This window comes from Oculina patagonica, chromosome 4 (genome assembly GCF_052425735.1).
Source record: "Oculina patagonica isolate OP01 chromosome 4, crgOcupat, whole genome shotgun sequence".
NCBI classification, from domain to species: domain Eukaryota; kingdom Metazoa; phylum Cnidaria; class Anthozoa; order Scleractinia; family Oculinidae; genus Oculina; species Oculina patagonica.
Window position 1 is genome coordinate 35914985 of NC_135761.1, and position 23209 is coordinate 35938193.

Below are 23209 nucleotides of genomic sequence, written 5' to 3' on the forward strand. Positions count from 1 at the left end.
TTTCTTTATACATGATGAAGAGTAATTTCATTGAAGTATTAGAACAGCAACAGTGTGCTCATTTCCAGACCAGAAAAGCAGTGAACACAGCTATTCCATTAATTAAAGTTTAAGATGCAATAGTCACGTATGAGCCAGGTGCAAAAACCATTGCTGTATGTAACGTTTGGTATACTAGTAAATGATCTTTTGGATCACAGAAGACGATGTAATTACACGGTACGACAATGCCTCCACTTGGCTCCCACATCCAGGGCCAGGGTGCACGGCTTGGTACAGGCAAGGTTGTTATTTGGCTAAAAAGAAAATAAAAAAATCTTAAGGTTCCCACGGGGTAGGGCCAAGCAAAATATATTTATATACTTATGACAACCCGGTCATATAGGGTTCAATTTTTCAAAATTTAAGTTTCATAAAACCTAGTTTATGCATGTTAGACAGTTCTTCTTCCCAACACTTGTCAACTAATTGATATCATGAATGATGTTTGAGCACTTACCACAGCATTATTAATTTTCCCAGAAAACGGGAGAAGAGGTCCGTCACGTAGTCGCATAAATTTATAGGCATGTGTCCAATGATTTCATTTGAAGCACTTCGCACTGCAATCGCTTTCCCATCGTGCAAATTATTCCTTTCTGGAAGACACTCGTAAGTATCTCCCACGTTCACTACATGATTGTAAGCGTGTTGCCCTTTCATAACACAGTTGTTGATGACAACTTTGCTCATCTTACTTACTAGCCTGACCGCTTTAGTAAAATTCAGAAACAGCAATATTGCGTGACTAGAAAGTAGACATAAAAGCGAGACAAACCCAGACAATTGTGACAGCTGTCAATGAGACAAGTCTGATATTTATTTCCCGCCTTTCTTGTGCAACTAAAAATACACATTGTTATCGAGTGCGCGGGAGAATTTTTACACTAGCCCTCTGTTCACTGTTGAGAAGAAAACGAAAATGTCCGAGGTTAAAGAGTGGTTAATGTCAATGGGGATACCAGGAACAGAAAGGTTGGCAGAGGAATTTGAATCTCGGGGATTTTCAACGCGCAAATCCTTACAGTACCTACAGGACGGCGATCTAGACTACATATTCTCATCGCCGAAACGTTTGCTTCTCGCGGAAAAGCGAGCGCTGGACCAAGAACTGCGACGAATCAAATCGCAAGACAGTAGTGCACATTTGATGCCAAAACAACTCGAATTTAGCAAACGACAGCAAACTTGGCCAGCCAAAGGAGCGACAACTGCATCATACACAAGCAGCACAACTACAAGCGCAGCAAGCGAGATCGATTCTCCTCTCGACCGCCGTAAAAAGGAACTTGTTGATAATGTAACTTTTTTGGAGGCACAGTGCACAAGTGCAGAAGAACACTTGGCAAAGCTCAAAGGCGAGAATGATTTGCTACAGTAAGTGACCCGTGGAAGAATTTGCAGTAATTGTCATCAGCCTGGCCATAACAAAAACAATTGCCGCGGTGTAGCTTGTGATTCTCACACGAAATGTAAATTGAAAGACAGACATCCTGAACTGGGAAAATCAATTAGCGAAACGCAAAAAATGCTAACCTTATTGAGGAAAAACAAGGAAACTGCTAAGCAAACTCTGGATCAGTTTATTATGCAGCTACAACGTTCTCGCGGGAATTTTTTCGCTATTATGCGGCCGCGCCTGAAACGCCTGAATCCAGTGAAATCTCTAAACCGTCAAGAACTTGACAAAGATCTGCTTTACCTACAGAAAGCTCTAGAAAATAAGGTTCCCCCAGAGTCCGAAGATTGGCGTTTGCCATACCTAATTGATACCTCTAAAGGCCAAGTAAGTGCATCGATAACTTCAAATTCTTCGCATGTTAACCCGCCCGAAAATTCATTTCATGGTGCGGGTTTCAGTCTAGTAAACAACAGTGGAGCACATTCAAACATGTCAGTGCGATTCCATCCATACAGGTTGTAATATTATTGTTAAGCCGTTAACAACTTTGTGTTGAGATTTAGTAGTAACATCTCAAGGTGTACTTTTTTGCTTTAACTTGGGATCGGGCTACATCAAAGGATATAAGCATTGTGTTCTGCAAGCAAACCGAAGGTGTTGGAGATACTGTTTCCCTGCTTTTTCTGTTAGAAATTTCCTCTTGACATACATGTAACTTTGCAAGTGTGAATGATAGGAAACTGAAATTACAAGGTTTAAAATAAAGTTGAATGTTTCAAGTTGTTGTGAAAATTTATCTACGAAAACAAAAAGTACATGTTATATTTATAGATTTGTATTGACCACTGTGTATATAGCAGCGTTACATATCCCTAGGCTTTCTAGTATGCGCATTTATGGACAAGTAAACGACGGACTTCTGGGAGGCAGGTCCGTTTATTATATCTGTTGTATTAGCGGAAAGAGATGGCGGGATATTCACTTTCCTTTTGCGTAGTATGCATATCAGGTGAAAAAGGCATTCCCTCGCGAGACTTCATGTCAGGTCGGTTGTTCCGAAGTCTGCTTGCCGCTCGCTTCCCATTGCATGTAATCGCCCTAATATCAAATAGTTATGTGTCAGATAAAACGTATTTGGGAAGGAAGTAGCGAAAATTGGGGTGGGGGATTACTTTGTGCAAATAATACCAACATTTCAAGTACCGGTAATCTTCGTTGGCGGTCTTTGCAGTTTGCACCCTTCATATCACGGAAGCGTTTGCCTCAATATGTGGAACTCCATGGTCTATCAAAATCAACATCGAGGTTCAGTATGCTACCTTTATTTATGTACCTTATTTTATCGTTATAGTTCATCTGTTATTTTTTAGTTGTGTCTTGCAACGCAGTTCAACCGTGTCGAACGACTGCAACGTCGCTTGAGTAACCGTAATTTTTTTTGTATAATCCCTAAAACCATGTTCTGGATGTGGCTCTCAATATGAAGGAATAAAAGTTACATTTTAGTTCTCAAAAAAGTCCTCCTCCTCCTCCAATTTTTTTTTTCGAGACAGAGTAGCCTATGGAAACCCATTCGCTGTCTGTGGTTTCTGTGGTCTGAAGGTCTCGCATGTGATTGGTTACAACACAAAGAACATTCCAGACATATTTTAAGTGTTCACGCTTTAATAAGAAGGAGTGTAAGGATATAAACACAGTGTAAGAGTATGAAGTCATTTGGAGGGGAAGGGTCCTCAGTCCGTGCCATTTGTTGTTTCTCTCCCATAATCCGTCATAGTGATGCCATATCCATTTACTGCAACTGCCCCACGATAGTGCCCTCCACTCCAAAATGTCAGTCAAAACAGAAGATACCTGTTCGTTAAAAATGGGACATTAAAATTTATCTATTTTTCAATTTATTTCTCTGATATGGTGCTCTGATTTTACTATAAACTACCACCAGGATTATACATTTCTCTTAATACAGACACTTATAAAAATTGTATTTGATATCAGAAACAACAACTCACTTTACTTTTCATTCAAGAGTTCTAAGTAGTCAGGTAGCTGGGTTGGTTCTGTCAGAGTACCTCAACGGGCAAAGATGTCCATTGACATCAAAAGGAATGGTGGAATGGACTTATGTCCTCTGCAAAAGTTCTTTTGCTGTTTGTTCGTTGTCCTCAACAATACGATTGAATGTTTTGCCTAAAATTAATTCAAAGTAGTAAAAAATTATGTTAAAATCATTTTTCAACATAGTTAATTGAGATACATGTACCAAGCCGTTTTTTAAATTTTTAAATCTACTACACAAACAGGGGTTTCGATTACCATATTTATTCGTTTAAGCGCCCTGGGTGCTTATTAAATTTTTGGACCTTGAGAGTGGGCGCTTATTTGAGGTGGGCGCTAATTTGAGGCTGGGCACTTATTAAATTTTTCACCATTTTTAGCAAATAGCATGCTTATTTTGCAAGAAAAAAGTAAATAATTACAGAACGCAAAGATGCCTTACAAAACACAACACTATTTTAAATCTGTTTTGAAAGTGTTTTTGAAAACTATTTTTAAACTGGTTTAGAAAAACATATTAAAAATATGCATTTAAACTATATTTTTTATATAGTTTTTGAATGCTTGAAATGGTTTTGTAAGCTGTTTAAAACAGTATTGTAATATATGTTACCCTCCGCGGGAAAACAGGAAAAGAGGTGAATGCATGGGCACGCTAAACAATAGGCAGTGTGCAAAATGACACACCAGCTTCTAAGCAGCGTGTCAAAAGGGGCGCCTGATTAAAAATTTTCTCTTATTAGTAGCGCACAATAAAAAAGGCGCGTGTCTTATAGAACAATGTTGCGTGTCGAGCACTGTACTGTGTGAAATGGCACGCCAGCGTGTCAATAGCATGCAATTCAAGTGTGCAAAATGGCACGCTAGCCGTGTCGAAGAGAAACGTTTAACTTACCGTTCTCTCGTCTTGTCAAACTGTGACACATACAAGCTTTGCCCGGTCGGCGCTCAATAAGTTTAATTGTAGCAATCTAATTAAAAAAGATACAGAAACACACAAAAACTATCTGACGTTTCATAATATCAAATAAAAAATCTTAACTTTGTAATACATGTATGTTGGATTCTTCTTGTTAAAGATTACCCCATTACACTTGCCACTTATTGCTTGCATGACTTTTCCCCTCGTGACATTATTCTTGCAACCTTTATCCAGCACCTTCCTCTTTTTCGTCATCATGGCTTTTTTTTGTAACAACTGCAAAATCTAAAGACCATTTTTACTTGTGAATGTAATGAAACGAGTATGGTTATGGAAAGTGATATGCAAATTTTCACTCGGTCAGTCGGTCGGTCGATGGGCTGTTAACTTTAATTTATGAATAATAATTTATGCATTAAATTATAAATTAATTTTCCTTGTTTTTTTTTAAACTTTGTGTTTCACACTTCTGAGGTTTGAACCGGCGACTCCTAACATCAACTATGGTTTTGAAGACCAAACCCCTAACTGCTTGACCACTTCGGCTTACGTATCATTTGGGCTGAAAATTAGCATATAGATTTCTTTGTGTTGTTCCTAGCCCGCTGACCGATACCGTAGGTTCAAAGTTTAATGGCTTGTATGTATAAAAGCTTTTTCGAATGGCTCGATTTATAGCTCTTAAGAATTTCACATGACAAATAGAAGAAATAATCTTAGAGAAAATATGAAAATCTTCGAAGCACTAAACTGATATTCCGTGTTTTGATGGAATTTTTAGATTTTGCAGGCACGAACTGTGGACTGCGACTGTGTTGGGTATTAAAAGGTTGATTTCAGGACAATTGTATGACTTAAGTCCAATTTTAGCAGTCTCTGAATGTTTTATAGTTCCAAGCGTATTGTATGATAATCGATAGTCATGATACGTAAATAATTTATCGTAAAAAAGCTCGCCAAACTGACGAATTTTGTTGCCTTTTAATAATATACTGTATAGTACTTGATTTGCATCTCTAATAGATTCATAAAAAAGGGAGAAAGAAAAAAAAGACGTTGTATAAAATTGTAAAAAAGATTGTCGTAAAAAAATGAAGAAACTTTTTGTTTCACGCTTATGAGGTTTGAACCGGCGACTCCTAACATCAACTATGGTTTTGAAGACCAAACCCCTAACCGCTTGATCACTTTGGCTTACGTATCATTTGGGCTGAAAATTAGTATATAGATTTCTTTGTGTTGTTCTTAGCCTGCTGACCGATACCGTAGGTTCAAAGTTTAATGGCTTGCATGTATAAAAGCTCCTTCGAATGGCTCGATTTATAGCTCTTAAGAATTTCACATGACAAATAGAAGAAATAATCTTAGAGAAAATATGAAAATCTTCGAAGCACTAAACTGATATTCCGTGTTTTGATGGAATTTTTAGATTTTGGAGGCACAAACTGTGGACTGCGACTGTGTTGGGTATTAAAAGGTTGATTTCAGGACAATTGTATGAATAAAGTCCAATTTTAGCAGTCTCTGAATGTTTTATAGTTCCAAGCGTATTGTATGATAATCGATAGTCATGATACGTAAATAATTTATCGTGAAAACGCTCGCCAAACTGACGAATTTTGTTGCCTTTTAATAATATACTGTATAGTACTTGATTTGCATCCTAATAGATTCATAAAAAAAGGAGAAAGAAAAAAAAGACGTCGTATAAAATTGTAAAATAGATTGTCGTAAAAAAAAAAATCGTCCCAGCTGATAATCGAACCCCGGCCGCTGGACTGTAGGGCCAACGCATTACCACTACACAACACGTTAGCAAGCTTGCACTTTATGGTAGAAATTAGTGTTATATAACGAAGGCTTTTAAAATGGATTACACGCGTCCGCTGTAAACGCAAGCAACCAAAGTGATCATATCTCCCTTCAAACAACTTCTATACTAACATGCCGCTCACAAAAAGACAGAATCATTTCATAGCTCTACACCAATACATTTAGTATTCTCATTGATGAGTGGGCTAACAAAGCGCCTTTAATTTTAAAATTAGATAACATTTTTCCGAAAGTGGTGTTAACAGCAGCTAGTATAAAAAATATGATTAAGGTAGAAAGTCCACTTAAATGGTCAAAAGTGCCAGCTTTAAGCAAACAGTTGCTGTCAATGCATATGCCTATGCCGAGTCTTAACCTCAACCAGCCACGTGATTTTTTTTTTCTGTTTAAAAAACTCAATCACTCGGTTAGATTATTCAATATCCTAAAGCCCGGCATAATGAGGATGAGACTTGATGAGAGTTGACTTTCATGAGATATTTTGTCAACTCTCATCGATTATCAACTTGGGCCAAATGAGAGTGATCGTCAAACTCTTATCAACTCTTGTAAAAATTTGAGCACGGTGAAAGACGAGAGTGCATGATAGTCTATGAGAGTGAGTGAGAGTTCCATGCCAAACAAGAGTGAGAGTTTGAACTCTCATCAACTCTCATCCTTATTTGGCCCACACGTAAATATTATCAGTTTTGAATTTAATAATGTTTGTTTTTATTTTCCGATTGCAGCCCTCAAAGATACAAAGATTTCCTCTTAAGTGACTTTATTTCCAACCTAGAAATCCACAGTGAATGTGCTACACATTGTATGGGCTGGTACTTATCACCTGAACCAACATGTTCCGCCGAAGAACATCCATACAGTTGCCATAGCTGCAATGAACGTTGGTCACTGTTTACAGAAATAAATCATACAATCAGCTTATTGATTATAGTCGAAAGTGACAAAATAGTGTATCAACAGCTAAACAAAATTGAAGAAAGCCTTTGCCACTACATATCTCACCTTGTAAGAGGGAAACATCAGCGAACCACTTACGTCCAGGATTGAAAGCAAGTATTGTTTTGAGTACTTCATGTTTGACTGTGTTATTTGACATTTCAACATTACCTCAAATTTGACAGATTTTGGTGTGTTTTGGTGAACTTTTAGTAACGAGAATACTGTGAAGCGGTGTCTGACATTTGCAGAATGCAGAATGCCGAATGCAAATCTCTAACCAACTGCTTGCAGGCAGCTGACACTATAAAAGCTAATCGTTGCCCGTGTCTAAATAAAGTTATCGTATTGTATTGTATCGCACTACGTCATCACCTCTTTTCCCGCGCTCAGTTGACATTTGCCTCGTTTCCACGTATGAGTTGTAGCGTTTGCTGATATGATGGTGTCTAATAAGTCTAGGTGAGTTTTTATTTTATTTTCTTGAAAGTTATTGTTGTGGAAGTGTGACATTTAACCGACTGGTATATAGTTAAATCATTGTTAGTGTCTTCGTGGCTTGGACGCTAACGAAAATCAGGTGCTGTAAACATTACGCTACGCCAAAAAAGGGATTTCCCACGGTTTATGACATATTATGTTACGACTTCACAAGGGTAATATCTCCTATTTGGGTTTACTTCCCCTTACGCCTTGGACTGTCAAAACGTTATTGCACTTACTTTGTGAGAAGGCTAAAAAGGAAAATTTAGCAACTATTTTCGTCATTTATACGACTTTGAGTTTTGGTTCTCTCGGCTACATTAAAATATTTTTGATGATGATTATGCAATGATTATATTCAACGCCATGCAAACTAGCAGTAATTAAAAGTTCTGACATACTCAAACCAGATCAAAGACAAACTCTTGAATTAAGAAAAATATTTATAGTGAGATTATGATAATGGTAGGGTAAAACAATAAAATAATATCTGGAGTTTCTTCTCATTTTGACAGCACATAAAATTTGCATACGCTCACGTGCAAATGAAACACGGAAATCAAAAAGCTCTCTATCCGAGCCCAGTTCCTGCCTGAGAAAAGAAAACTTTGAGCAATACTAGCTCTTAATGCCAAAGTTTCCTATAGTAATGAAAGATAGCGAACTTTCAGGCGGAATGTGCTATTTTGAAAGTAGCTTGTGAAAGCCGATACTTTCATTATTGTTGTCTTTGGTAACGCAACGATTTTGTGTGTAATGCAACAATTTTAACCTGTTTATGTGCATGGGTCTTAAGTTATTTTAAGATATTGCTTAAATGGTATTTTTTAAGATATAAAAATCCTTAAGGGGGTGGGCTGAATAGGTAAGGAAAAGAGGGGGTCCTGAAAAAATGAAGGTAGGTGGGTAGGGCTTGAGGGAGTATGGGAACCTTCACGGTCGCTAGATCTTCCTACCCTCCCCCGCCCCTGCCGTCTTGGTTTAACGTCAGCTCTGACTTCAACATTTTATCCACAGTGATTCAGAATGCTTCGTCGTATCTTCAGCAAGCTCCAGCTCTTCTGAAGAAAGGTGCATTTTGTCTCCCTTTTGCTTTCAGTTGTGTATCCGATGGCTGCTTAATGTTAGTTGAGTCACATTAATTTTTCTCGCTAGTGTTACCACCAAATCAATAAACAGAGTATCGTAGCACGCTCTGTAGGATTGCTATTGGCAACCTTAATGTCATGGTATTAAAGTATTGACTCGTTGCAAGTTTCAGTCTTTTAAAGTTTCTCTTTTGTTTTGTTCTCAAAGCTCTTCGGAATCAGAGGAGGTATCGCCGCTAACTGATGTGAAAAAGGAGGACATTTGTTTCCTGAGAGACCAAGCAAGTTTGCCATATCTTCCATGGGAAGACGACTTTTCTAACAAAGAGATTGCAAAGTATCTTTTAAATCCTCCTAGTTTTGCGATTTGTAAAGATAGACCAGCTGTTTGCCAAAGGAACGCCTTATTTGTCATCGATCGAGAAGTACTTGCAAGTGACGACGACCTAAAGTGTGACGACTTCTCTTGGAGGAACAACGGGACAAAGCCAGTGAATGTGTCCCTGGGTAGCCAAACTTACGTACTTAATAGGACCTATTTTCTACACAGAAAGTACAAAGACTTTAAACGAAGAATCCACACCATTACAATGCCAGATGGAACCGAAGGTCGCTACGTTATGGTCGTGTACCGCTTGGCGAAAGAAGAACACCCGGTTACTCCAAACAAAAAAGCTTGGATGCAGCCATCAACCATAGCAGCAATGAAGAAAAAATTGAACACCGGAAAAAGCTCTCACGATGTCTTTATGGAGGCACGACAAGAGGTAGGGGGTCTTTCTGCAACAAATGTCTCCACTAGACCGCGTACCATCAACCAGGTTCAGAAGCTTAAAGGGCGCTCCACTGTAAACCAAACTAGTATGGCAAGATCAGGGCAGAAAGATGAACTTTATTCAGTTATTGTCAAGTGCATTGAAGACAGTAGCAACCCAGATAGATTTATTCAGTTTGTTCAAGGTGCGTCTCAACCTCTTGCCTTCCTTGCTGATGCCCGTCAGCTTAGCGCCGTGGAGCGATTCTGTACAAATTCTCGAAAGCCTGTAATACTAAGCATCGACACCACCTACAACTGTCGGGAGTTTTATGTTACTCCAACCATGTATCAACATCAGTTGCTCAATTTTTTCTTCATTGCTCATTTTCGTATCTCGCAAGTTCCATGATGAGGCTTAAGCCGTCGTTAAGGTCGATTTTAGCTATCGGTTGCGACAGAGATAAGGCGGTGAAGAACAGACTAATCACCCATTTTCCCTGTGCGGTGTTCCTGGCTTGCAAGAAGCATTTCCAGGACGATATCCAATGTGGCTTCCCTTTGTTCGCATTCACTTGCTGTTGCAGACCACACCATCCAATTGGACCAGTTCCTTTCCTGGTTTCATTCTCGAGGTGGACCAAACATCACTGCAGCAGCCTCGGCAACAGCGCCTGCGAATACAGGCAAAAAACCTGGCCAGAAGTTAAGAGTTTGGCAAACCAGGAAGAGTGGTACACCAAGAAATGATGACAGCTACGTAGACAGGCGCCCCTACGTTGAAATGGAAAACTGAAGAATTGAAATTGCAAGAGAAGCAGCTGGAAGTTGAGAGTAGAAAGCAAGATGAGTCCCAAAAGCAACATCAAGACATGATGAAAATGATGGCCCAACAAGCCCAGCAGCAACAGAATCAAATGCAACAGTTTCAGCAAATGTTTGTTGCTATGCAACAACAGCAGTCACAGATTATTTCAAAACTTTTAGAAAAACAAAGCAAGTGATACAAACAGGTTGTATGTAAGTTTTTGTTAAAATTTCAAGGTGTTTTTACCTTGTCTTTTGCAGTTTCGATTTGTCCCTGTTTTGACCTTGGCTTGTAGAAGTTTGAAGACAAAATAAAGGCCAAACTTGAGACAATGAATCCTAGCTGGCCAAACATTGAAAGTTGTTTTTTCTCAGTTTTGTCTCGGCACAAAATAAATTTGGCCTATTCCTACACCTAAGGTACAAGACTGAATTTGAAAACAAACAAACTGGAAAGAAATATGATGAAGATATATTGAAACCAAGGTTTGGAGAGAGTATAGAGGCTGTTTGGAGACCAAAACGTTAGTTATTGTCTATCCCATAAGAACTGTTTTTTCGAAGAAATGTCCGACAATTGTAATCAAGGACAGCTGTTCCAACAACACTTTGACACCTAAACAAACACCATCTTCACTTGGGGATGCAATGGAGCTCACAAAAGAAGAGAAACACAAATTGAATGCAGGTAATTTTGAAAATATATGTGCATATATATCTTATATAAAAGACGCTGCTAATTAGGTCTGTCTATGAAAAATATGGAAGCCACAGTGAATTAACACCTTTGAAGCGTACATGCAATGAACATCGACCTACATCGCACATCATCACTGTTGCCCGAAACTAGCTAATTTGACTAAAATGCTTCTTCGTATTTGCTTAGAATTGGTCAAGGGGTGAAAGTAAAGCGATGAGGTGTAATCAACATGATGACGTTAAAACAAGAGGAAAGAGTGGGAAGGTTATACAGTGGCCATGGAAAATAACTTGTGGCATTTGCAAACGAAATATTCAGATGAGATACAACAGAGAGTTATCTGAAAAGCACTCGCGGCAGCCCAAATATTTTCACTTGTGAATCCAGGATTAAGACTTTGCAATCCAGAATCGGGCAAAGTTCTTGTGTACAATCATGTTAAAAAAAAAAACACATTGTAAGGACAGTATGATAAAAATGTTGTCAAATTTCCAGTTTTATTTACAAAAAGTTATAAAAGTATTTAAAGCAAATCTTTTTCAAGTTAGAACATTGTAGTAATTAAAAATATATGCACAGCAATTGAGAACATAAATATTAATAAACCTTCGTTTTGTTTGTTGTTGATATAGATCATTACTCCAAGTGTAGTTCGCAAACAACAAGGAAAACACGTCAAAACAAACTTACGGACATGTTTGGTGTGAAGCAAGGGTCTCAAGAGAAAGAACAAACTGCTAAAAGGCAAAGGAAAGAGATTGTGGATTCAGACTTTGACTTATCCAACTGTGAAAAGAAATAGAACAATTTACTGACTACAGACACGTTACAGAAAATAGACAATACATCAACTAGATATTGCATTTGAATTCATTAAGTTACTTATTGTTAAATTTGTTATCAGTTTTCCGTTTTTGTTCATGTTCCGGAGGAAAACAATAGTTCAGTTAGATTTGCTACGGCTTCAAGAAATCTACAACCTTTATTGGTTGACTTTGTTTATACATTTTCTTTTGTTCATTGTTAAGATTGTATTACAATGATTAAAAGAATTAAATCCAGCATGTACTCAAGTGGAAATGAATTTGATTCCTATGAGGACAATGACAGCATGGATGAGAGACATGGAAACAGATTCTGTGGAGGCCTGCTCATGCAGTGGGGTCAACGAAGTGTCATTGAACGACAGTATTGATGCAGATGATCTCTTCACCGTGTATGTTGGTGTTGAAGAGGCAGATCCTGTATGCGTAAAGCTCAATGACCTTCTTCGTCGAGGAAAGTTGTCAAAGGAAAGGATTTCCTATAAATATGTAAATGACGTATTAGAGATAATGTTTAACCCCTTTCATGAGTATAATCAGGAAGTTGTGGAATTTTTTAATACCAATACCTACCTAGGCGGTAAACACACAGCGTGTTTTATCAGAGGTCCAATGAACTTAGGAGATGGTCGAAATAGCCACGTGAATCTAGCACACAAACAAATGAATCTTGGAGGGCCTTCAGAATTTGTATGTGCTAAGTACCAGGCAGGACATACACTGAAATCAGGAATAATCAAACCACTATCTTTGGGTCATATGGAACTATTAAAAAGCTCACAAGCTAGGTCGTTAATCGAAACAACTAAGCTGAACGTGATTCCTTGAAACTGGCCATTGAGTTTGATCCACGATTAAAGGAAAGCATTGGTCTAAAATGGTCTAAAATTTGACGCCCTTCCCCCGAGTATCTTATGGAAAACATTGTCACCAAGGCAATCGTATCATCGCTGACAGCAAAAATGTTTTGGGATCATTCCTTTGGGAACTTAGAAACCAAGCTTATATCAGTAACCAAGCCTTCCCAAGCTTTTCTGAGCCCGTTTGCATAAAGTTCAGCTGACTGCCGACACGAGGAATAATTTTAAAGTGTAGTCGTCAGTCCAGTCAACAGAAAGCACATTTTCGGGAGCAGTAAAGTGACAAATCTTGGAACTACCAAAAGGTAAAGAAGCAATTTAGCCTGTAAAGTCTGTCTCCGAGCCATGAGGCCCATACAGCCGAAGCTTATCCCGGTTTCAGTAGCATTAAGCGACTAGGAGTATTGCTACTCCCCCCTGGATGGGATGCTAGTCCATCGCAGGGTTACCCCTCAGCAGTAAATTCGCCGATAACCATTTATACACCTGGGTGGAGAGAGGCACTGTGAGAGTAAAGTGTCTTGCCCAAGAACACAACGCAGCGCCCCGGCCAGGCCTCGAACCCGGGCCGTTCGACTCGGAGCCGAGTGCGCTAACCATTAGGCCACCGCACCTCCCATAATATAGAACTAAAGGCCATCAAAAATCTTGATATTGTAAATGGAAAATTGTAAATAGGCTAGTGCATGTAAATATTTAAAATTGTAAATATCTGTATTGTAAATAAGTTTAGTTTAGTATTTCTATTTATCTTAGCCGGTGTTATTTTTGTTATGATTTATTTCTTAGTTAACTTATACATGACCACATCAGCTATTCTGTAAATTTAATGTGTCTACATAAAAGATATTATTATTATTACTACTACTTGTATACTCTCACCTATAGTGAAAGGTTAATGCAGATTTATGTAATTCAAACGAGTCAACCAGTGTCCACACTTAACACATTACGCCAACATACAAGTCTCTTTTCAAATTTACAGAAAATTCAGAATATTGCTCTAATCAACCTAACAAGTTAACTTTTTGGGCTCCTTTTCCCAATTACTGAAGCCAAATTGGATCTCCAAATAAACTTTATCTTTTTCGTTGGTACAAACTCAGTTCCCAGGTTGAACCAGTATTAAGACTAAGCTTTTTACTAGGGTTCACACTGTTCATTGCTGGTATAACTTAGAAATGGATTTACTTCCTACATGTACATTGTGTGTAAATAGCTGCTGCTTTAATAAGGGGCAGAGCCCGGGGGGGGGGACTTTAGTTCAAAACGCTGCTTGCACTCTGAAACCCATACCCTATACTAGACGCTGTTCAGCTGATTTTGCAACCTTAACTAGACTGAACGCCGAAATCACTACTTTATCCTAGACTTGCCGTTTTTGGAACTGTGTCACTATAAAACCATCTGTCAACAACATTACCATAAGGATTTTATTTAGATTGTAAAAGGCCTCTTCCTCTTGCGATTTTCCATTCCTATTCTGGACTTCATTTCTCATACTACTGATCAGTTTTCTGGCAAATGATACCTTCTTCGAGACCAAAACTCGCTGTGCTGATTTCTATACCCTATCCCAGACTAGGCCCAGACAGATTGTGCTCGGCAACTTTTGAGCAACTTTTGGCGTTTGGAGCAACTTTTCCCAATTTTAACAACCTTGAGCAACTTTTGGCTTTCTGAGCAACTTTTGAGCAACTTTGTATTGATATGACTAATAAGAATCACAAAAATTAACATGTGGTTGAAATTTTGAAAAGGAAACATCTATTTCTGTAAAAACATTGATACTTTGCATACTAGCAGGGAACGGGTGTTGAGGAGGTGTTGAGAGGACATCATAAGCCCACCTCGTCCCCAGTTATTTTCGGTTCACTACCACTGCCTGGTCGCCCAGGCTTTCTTGGCCTGGTTGCCCAGCGTCGGCAGCGTGTTCTTCCTCAAAATGGCGGACGGCGATTTAATAGATTTAATATCGCAGGACGCCGGAGAAAACGAAGTTGTTGCACAAGAAGAAACAGAATCTGAGGAAGAAGAAGATCCAATTTTGATTGCGACAAATGCTGGCGCGAGTCTTCGTGCTCCAGCTGGTGCTGCCGTTAATTGTAAGCGAAAGCTATATGTCAACGAAGGGAAGTACAAGCAGAGAGGGAGTCAGAGTCAGAGATCTGTGAAGACAAGTGTATGGGATCGGATAAAGGAATATCCAAACCAACACCTTTGCAATGTAAACGGAAAATTGCGGTGTAATGCTTGCAGTGAATTCATTTCTAACAAGAAAAGTTCCATAGACAAGCATGTGAAATCTAAGAAGCACGAGAAAGGCCTTTCCGATATTGCCAAAAACAAATTGAAGAGCCAGACCATAATGGAGTGTTTGAAGAGAAGAGATCAGAAAGAACATGCAAGCCGGTCGACTTTACCAACAGAAACGCCAGAAGTTGCGTTTAGATCTGGCTGCCCTTGTGGATGCAGGGTTACACTTTGTTAATGCAACATACTATCTTGAAGGGGATGGCCCACTCATTTTTACTTGCTATGAGAGGCTGTCAGCTGTTACCCAAGCTGTTGCAGTTGACAACTACCCAAATACCACTGCTGTTGCTTCGGAAATTGCTAGTGAAAATGCTGTACAGTTCAATCGATTAATGGTGCAGGCAAAGGCTTGCATCCAACCAGGCCTACAATTTTTCCAACAGAAGTTCAGTGTCCAGTTCCATGACACAGTAAGAGCTTTCAAAGCTGCACGCCTCGCCTGCCCTGTCCAGGTGCAAACCCTGAATCCAACAGCAAGGTCACTGGAAGAGCTCAGAAATTTTCCGTTCGTGAGTGATACAACCATTGCTATTCTCACCGGGGCCCGCGCTAACAATCGCCCTAATTCTTTATTCCACGGGCCTAGTTATTTATGGCGATCACATGTCATACCGCTGACCATGTGCATATATCTATTGGGCTTCTCAATACACGTGTACTCTGTCTTTTCGTGAATTGCTGGAGGACTCACGTCTCGGCTTTTTTCCCTCTGTTTCATCGCTGCGCCTTCCTCTACTTGTTTCTTCGTCAGCAATGCCTCAAGTTCCTGCTGCACCAGACGCCGCAGCTTTGGCTGCCCGTCTCGACGACCTACCAGGCGAAAATGCTGACGCTGTGGCGCCTGCTCCGGCTCAATTACCTGTGCAAGAACCTCAAGCTGTGAACGTGGCAAATGTCGACCAGCCTGCTCAGGGACAAGCTCAAGAGGCTCAACAACTTCCTCAGGTTTGTTTTCTAATTTTTTGGTCTTAGCTTGTATTTTGGCCCCTTGTTTTGCGTTTTATGTTCGGTTTTGGTATTTTTGTTAGCTTAGTGTGTTTTACTTTATCGGGTTTCGTTACTTTTTTGAGGGGGGCCGCATCCTTCGTTTGTGTCTATATCGTTCTGGCGTGTTTTCTTGGCACGGTTTGCGCAGTTTGTTCGGTTTTTCTGGTATTCCCTCCATTTGTTTGTTAAGTTTGTTTTTCATATAGCGCCTCCTTATTTAGTCGTTTTCACACCTCCGCTTCAGGTGTTATTGTTTTTGTTTCTTTTATTTCCTCGCAAGTTTGCTTTGTTCGCCGCCGCCTCCACTCCTTTTTTCTCGCGAGAGTTTTGCTTTAGCATCCATTCATGGTTTCTTTCATTTTCCTTTGTTTGGTCGGTTTATTTCGTACTTCACTGCTAACTTTTTATTGTATTGTCATTGTCACGTGGGTTTACGGAAAGGTGCAGAAGAAAAGAAAAGAAAAAAAATGAAAGAAAAGAAAAGGAGAATAGGATAGAAAAAAAGGAAATAAAAGTAAAGAAATACTAAAAAGAGAAAAAGAAGAAGAAATGAGGGAAGAAAAGTAGAAATACAAAAGGAAGAAGAAGAAGAAAAAAATAGGAAAGGAGAAAGGAAGAAGAAAAGGAAGATGACAGGAAATAAAAAAGGAAGAAGGAAAGAACGAATGAAACAAGGAAGAGAAGAAAGAAATTTAGAGGAAAAGGCCAGGAAACGAATAAAAATGAAAATGCAAGTAAATAAAGATAGGTGAGAAGTGCACCTCAAGGCGAGAAATGAGTTAATTTTTTCAAAATGGTTCTTCTTTCAGGGAATTAATGAAGTTTTGGAGAAGGTTAGACAACTTCAGCAAATGCTTGAGGCTTCGAAAGTGGATCAAGCCCTTGAGACCGTTAAGCGTTTGGCAAACAGGCCAAGGGATCTTATTGATCCGTTTACTCTTCTGGCCAGTCTTGAGCAGCTAGCAGACTACGCAAGGGAATCGGGCCATGCTGATAAAAAGAAATTCGAAGCCATTTTTAAGCAGTGCCGCCCCTTGGTCAGCTCCCCTAATATGGCGCGTGTGGTGATTCATCGCCTCGGAGACAAAGAGGATAGAGATGTCGCACAGCAGATTGGAAAGATTATGAAGTCCAACCCTGCACAGGGCGCGCTCTTTCCTTTGTGGCGGGATACTCCACCCAAGCCCCCTCTCAGTGGTTATTCTGGATCGCGTCGGGGCCGTCGTGGATGGAACCCGAGCCCTTACTACTTTGATAGGAGGCGTTGTTTTTCTTGCAATAAAGTTGGCCACCTTGCGGGTGACTGCCAGGAGTCTTTTTGCAAGTGATTTTTTCCAATGTGTTGCTTGTGATTTTTTGCATTTATTGTTGCATTGGCAACGACGGCATTGTATTAGTTTTCTTTACCAATAAAATAAATTGCTTTCTGTATATGCATGTATATTTGTTTTTTCAGCCAACTTCCGGCTGGTCCCGAAGGGGTTATCTTAAACCTTTGCTCTGTCCTAGACGGGGTTTTTCGGTGCTTGCCGTGCGGTTGGTTTTTCCCCTTTCCTAGTTGCTGTTATTGCCCTATTATTTAGTTTTCGTATTTTCTCAAGGCCTTAAAGGACTCAAAAGACCTCATTTAGAATTTGATCCCAAGAGAGTGATGCCTACTAAGCTCGATTGGTGTGATTGGAAAGGGGAAAAACCCCGCATGGCGGGTCCCAACCCTTCGTTGGAAATGGTTTTGTGTGGTTCTGTTTTCGCATCCCCCACACAAGTTCTGTTCCGCGATCCAAAAGCGTTTGTGGCTGGGGATATACACCGCCACCTGCCGCAGTGGCTTTGGGTCCTTGAAGATTATCCTAAGCGTCAGGAAATATACGATTATATTTCTCATGGTGTCAAGGAGTCCGATTTTTTCGTTCATTTCAAGGGAGAATTTCAAGGAAATTTCTACAACCTTCCTTTTCCTCCACCTGCGATCTTCCCTAATAGCAAGGTTTGCGGGCAATTTGAAGATTTTATTAGTGCAACTATTTTGGAGCGCGTTTCCAATGGGTCACTTTCAATTTGGGGCAAAATTGGTGAAGTGGCACCGCCTCATCTTGTTATGCCTATTACCGTTGAGCCTTCCAAACCACGAATGTGCCATGATGAGCGTTTCCTGAACTTGTGGATTAAGGACCTTCCTCTTTCCCTTGACTACATTTCCAACCTTCCTCGTTACGTGTCTCATGGACATTTTCAATCGGTCTTTGACGATAACAGCGGATACAATCATGTTCTGTTATCTCCCGAGAGTACAACATATTTTGGTTTGGCGTGGAAGGGCTGGTTTTTTACATATAAAACTATTCCTTTTGGCTGGAAGGCCAGTGCTTACATTTATCATAACATAGGAATGGCGGCTACCAGTAGACTTCGCTTATTTAACGTCCCTTGCAGCCAGTATATAGATGACCGTCACGTTGGCCAACTTCGATTACCTCAGAGTTCGCATTCTCAATGGTCTAACCTCCAACTTGCTCAGGCCGGCGCTTACATAGCCTGTACTATTTTGGTCTCTCTTGGTTATTTTATTGGTCTCAATAAGTGCGTTACTTTACCCCCCCAAAATAGTCCGTTTTTTGGGTTTCCTGTGTTATTCTGATCTGCAGGCTTTCGTTCTTCCAGATGACAAGAAAGAGAAATTTGCAAACCTGCGCGAATCAGCCCTTTGTCAACGTGGTGTTTCTATTAAATGACTCCAACGCTTGGCTGGGAAGATAATTTCTTTTTGCATAGCTGTCCCAGCGGCCAAGCTTTACGCTCGTGAAATTTACCGAGCTATTGCCAAGGCAACGCGTTCCTCTCGTCCTATTAAAATGGTAGGCGACCTTAAAGCTGAAATCGAATATTGGCGCTTCCTCGACTCCTGGAATCAAACTTTGCCTTGGTTAGATGAGCGACACATGGTCATCAAATTGAGCAGTGATGCTTCTCTGTTCGCGTGGGGAGGCGTTGTAGAGAACCTTGGTGACCCTCCTTTGGAATGTCACGGTCTGTGACAGCGATAAGAGTAAGTCAATTGCTACCAAGGAAGCTCTTGCTTTGGCCTTTACTATTCAATCGGCCAGCGCCATAGTGAAGAAGTGTCGCCTTGATGCTCTCGTTGATTCCATGGCTCTCATTCAATCCTGGGAAAGGCAAGGCGGGAAAAGCAAAGAGTTAAACGACGCACTTAAGGTCTTATACCACTCCATGCTCCGCCAAAACATCTCTTTGGACCTTAAGTACATACCTTCGGCGCAAAACCCTGCTGACGCACTCTCTAGAGTTCTTTCTGACAAGGACTGTATGCTGGCCTCGGATAGTTGGGCCACACTAGAATCACTCTTTGGACCCCACTCCATTGACCTGATGGCTCTCGATGTTAACGCGCAACGTGATTCTTCTGGAACGCCTCTTAAGCATTTTACCCCGTACGTCTCGCCTGCTTCACACAGTGTCAATCTTTTCGCACAACATTTTTCCTGTGCTGAAAATGCGTATGTGTTTCCCCCGTTCGTCATGGTGGGTCCAGTGCTCCGTTTTCTCAGAGAAGCTGTGTTTACGATTGTTGTGCCAAAACTTACTCCCATTCCTTATTGGTGGCCAATACTGCAAGCTAGAGCTTCTCATTGCGTTACTTTGGGTCGCAAAGGTGATATGGGAGTGTTACTTTTTCCTACCGCGCAAGGTTCATTTCGTGCTCGCCCTTTGCAGTGGGATTTAATGGCTTTCAGGATTGCCCCTAATCCTGATTCTGTTATCTCCTAGGCTCTACGCCCGAGGATTTGGAAGCCCGCCGCGCCTTGCCCGGAATGTGCCTATTTAAATGACTCTGACTTCAACTTTTGCCAGAGGTGCGGATTTCGTAGCGAAATCTTAGCAGACCATGGTTCTCGGACAAAAGTGGATATTGACCTCACCGCTATCGAGCGTAGATTGGATGATTTACGTCAGCAGAACTCGAATAAAAGTTACGAGCGTCAGAAATCAGCCTTGCACAAGTTACTTTCTAGTTTTTTGTTGTCACTTCCAGTTGCTAAAGGTTTGTCCTCAGCATCTCCTTCTGATATTTTAAAGTTTTTAGTTTGGAAAGATAAGTTTGGAAAGACTGTTGTTCATGATTCCGCATGCCCTGAGTTGGGACAGCGCCAGCCAAAGTCTTGTCATTGCCCTAAGCGCTTGGCCGCCGGGACTGTAGACAGTCTTGTGGGAAAGATCCGTGCTATTTTTGTCCAGGAAGGCTTGGGAGGCGAATGGGACGATCGTCTAGGAATTGGAAATCCAGCCTTGCATTCCTCCATTAAACAGTCAGAGAGGAGCAAGCGCAAGCGCGGGTGCAACCCCATAGAGCTGTTCCCCTTTTTGAGGACAAACTTGTAAGGATAGCTAAGCATATTTTGTCAAAGCTTAGGAATCGCAATACCACTCCTAACTTGTTGTATGTGCTTAGTAGGGATTTGGCCTTCTTTTGCATTGATTTTTATGCTGGGGATCGCTCGTCAGATTTAGGGCGTGCCAAATCTAGGGAGGTTTTCTACCTGCCGGACTTCTCAGGGTTGCTTTTTAATCACACTTTTGGAAAAACTCTTAGAGACGGTTCGACCCATTCTTTTTGTGTGCGGACTTCCCGCCATTCCATCATTTGTCCTGTTACCAGTTTCAAGCTTTATCTAGATATTTGCCGTTTAATTAAGGTGGATATTTCTTCTGGGTTTTTATTTCGCTCTTTGACAAGACATGGTGCAATTTCGCAGGAGCCTTTTATTGGCTCTGCACCTTATAATCGCCTTAAGGGGTATCTTAGCGACTTAGGTATTGATGAGGGTGAAACCCCCCATAGCCTACGCTCCGGATGCTCTATTACATTAGAGTTACTTGGTGTTCCCAAACAAGACATAGCAGAGCATGTTGGATGGCGAACGCCTACCATGGTGGACCACTATAATCATCTACATGAAGCATTACTGGTTACAAGTCCAGCCTCCGTTCTCGCCGCGGGTAAACTCCCTACCGGGAAAAAGACATCCGACGAATGTGTTGCTAATTATAAACAGTTCAATGATCTCTCGGGTTTTCATCAAGTGTTTGATTAATTGTAAATTTTGCAGCCCGATTCTTTCCTGATATTGTGTATCTTGTAATAAATTAAATCTACTTATTTGACACACGCGCACCATGCTCGTACTTCTTCTGAGTTTTGGGAGGAGGACCTATATTTTCTTCCCGCATTTAATTTAATTGTATAATGCGTATGGAAACAGCCACTTTTACCTTGGAGCTTGGGTGAGTGGCCACCGTAGGAGTCGTCTCATTCCCATAACTTAGTTATATCAGGGGTGAGTGTGAGTAGGGGCTCCGGTGGAAATTAGTTACTATTCTCACCGGGGCCCGCGCTAACAATTGCCCTAATTCTTTATTCCACGGGCCAAGTTATTTATGGCGATCACATGTCATACCGCTGACCATGTGCATATATATATTGGGCTTCTCAATACATGTGTACTCTGTCTTTTCGTGAATTGCTGGAGGACTCACGTGTCAGCGACCCTCCCTCCTCCCCGCAGCGATGACTTTCACGGTTGCTCTCTTGGTGCCCTTGCTCCTTCTTACCTTCGGAGTGGCCTCATTCCCATAACTTAGTTATATCCGGGGTGAGTGTGAGTAAGGGCTCCGGTGGGAATTAGTTACTAATCTAGCACAAGAGCTTCCACTGTATCTTGCAGCAGCTGAAGGTGTTACAGTCACATGCGAAGAAGACAAGGTGTCTTGGTGGGCATCTCACAAACTCACTCTTCCTCACTGGTCTTCGCTTGTAAGAGCACTACTATTGATTCAGCCAAGTTCTGCGTCTGCTGAAAGGGCGTTCAGTCTCCTGACTAACGCATTTTGCTCACAGCAAGACTCAGCCCTTCAAGATTATCTTGAGGCCTCCATTATGCTTCGGTACAACAATGCCAAGAGGGTGTAGCATTATTGGTTTTGTGCGGGGAATTCCATGGTTTTACAACTGATAAACTTTGAGAAGATAGAATCGAGAGAACATACTTGTTATTAGTTTTGTTGAAGTTGCTGATATTGCTCATCAGGACATTTGATGCATTTGGTTATGCGACTGAACAGAGTATTTAGCACGCACATTGGCGTTATTTTCTTTATTTTGTTGACATTGCTCAATAAGATGCAAGAGCATTTAATATATTAAGTTTTGTTCTGCAACTGTGCAAACCTTTTATAATATACATGTGCCCAAGATATACACTTCAGATTAATATATTGAACTTTCTTAAGTTCCAGTTATCCAAAAAGAACAATGATTGATGGTATTTAATAATATTTGTATGAAATATTGATATATTAAAGTAGCAACTTTTGAAGTTTTAGTAGCAACTTTTTGGGTTTTTGGGCAACATTTTAGCAACTTTTTGGCTTTAAAAAGAGCAACTTTTCATGATTTTGCGAGCACAATCTGTCTAGGCCTATCCCAGACTAAACTGCTTGAAACCATACTCTTCACAGCAGCACATACCTATATAGCTCATAATTATATGGGAGTGCCCCCCCCCCCCCCCCCTGGTGGTAGAGGGATCATTTCTCAATGATTGCTTTATCTTTTAGGACCAGCATTAGCCACATTTTTCCTGATGTTATGGGCAAGATTTCTCCTCCTTTTCTGATTCTTCAATGTTTTTCTAACTTTTATGTTGGTATCTTTGTTGCTGTTTGTTAACTTGGGACGGCGACCACTTGGTTGTGCACTTGTAGACTTGATACCAGATTTCCTTCTGGAAACAGCTGTTGGTTGAACTAATTCTAGAGCAGTTTAGCAAGACTAGCAAATAGTTTCCTCCCCTCCCTTTTCCAAACTGTGCATACGCAGTAGCAAGCGAAGCAACTGGTGCTTGTCCCCTGCACTTTGATGATTTTCTTATACAAAGCCAGGTAGTTATAGTAGCAGAACCGGAAGTTGCTGTCACTTGTTCTTAGCTTGTACTCAATATCTTGGGAAACTTGTTTGTGAAGCTTGATTATTTGGGTAATTGACAACTCCTCATCTGGGAAATTGGTATTGGCCAATGCATCCGTGTCATGGGTTTCTGTAGCATGACCTTCTTCTGAGTTAGTGGACATGGGAAGTAATAATTTCTGTTCTTCATGATCCTTATCCCCATCTCTGCAGAA

At 40.6% G+C, this 23209-nt stretch overlaps 1 protein-coding gene across 1 annotated transcript; it reads left to right on the plus strand.

Moving 5' to 3' along the window:
* Positions 1-15602: 15602 nt before the first annotated feature.
* Positions 15603-17552, plus strand: LOC144652305 (uncharacterized). Its single transcript, XM_078512348.1, has 2 exons — positions 15603-15970; positions 16822-17552. The coding sequence occupies exons 1-2, from the start codon at positions 15779-15781 to the stop codon at positions 17338-17340; spliced, it is 711 nt and encodes a 236-aa protein (XP_078368474.1). The 5' UTR covers positions 15603-15778; the 3' UTR covers positions 17341-17552.
* Positions 17553-23209: the final 5657 nt, after the last annotated feature.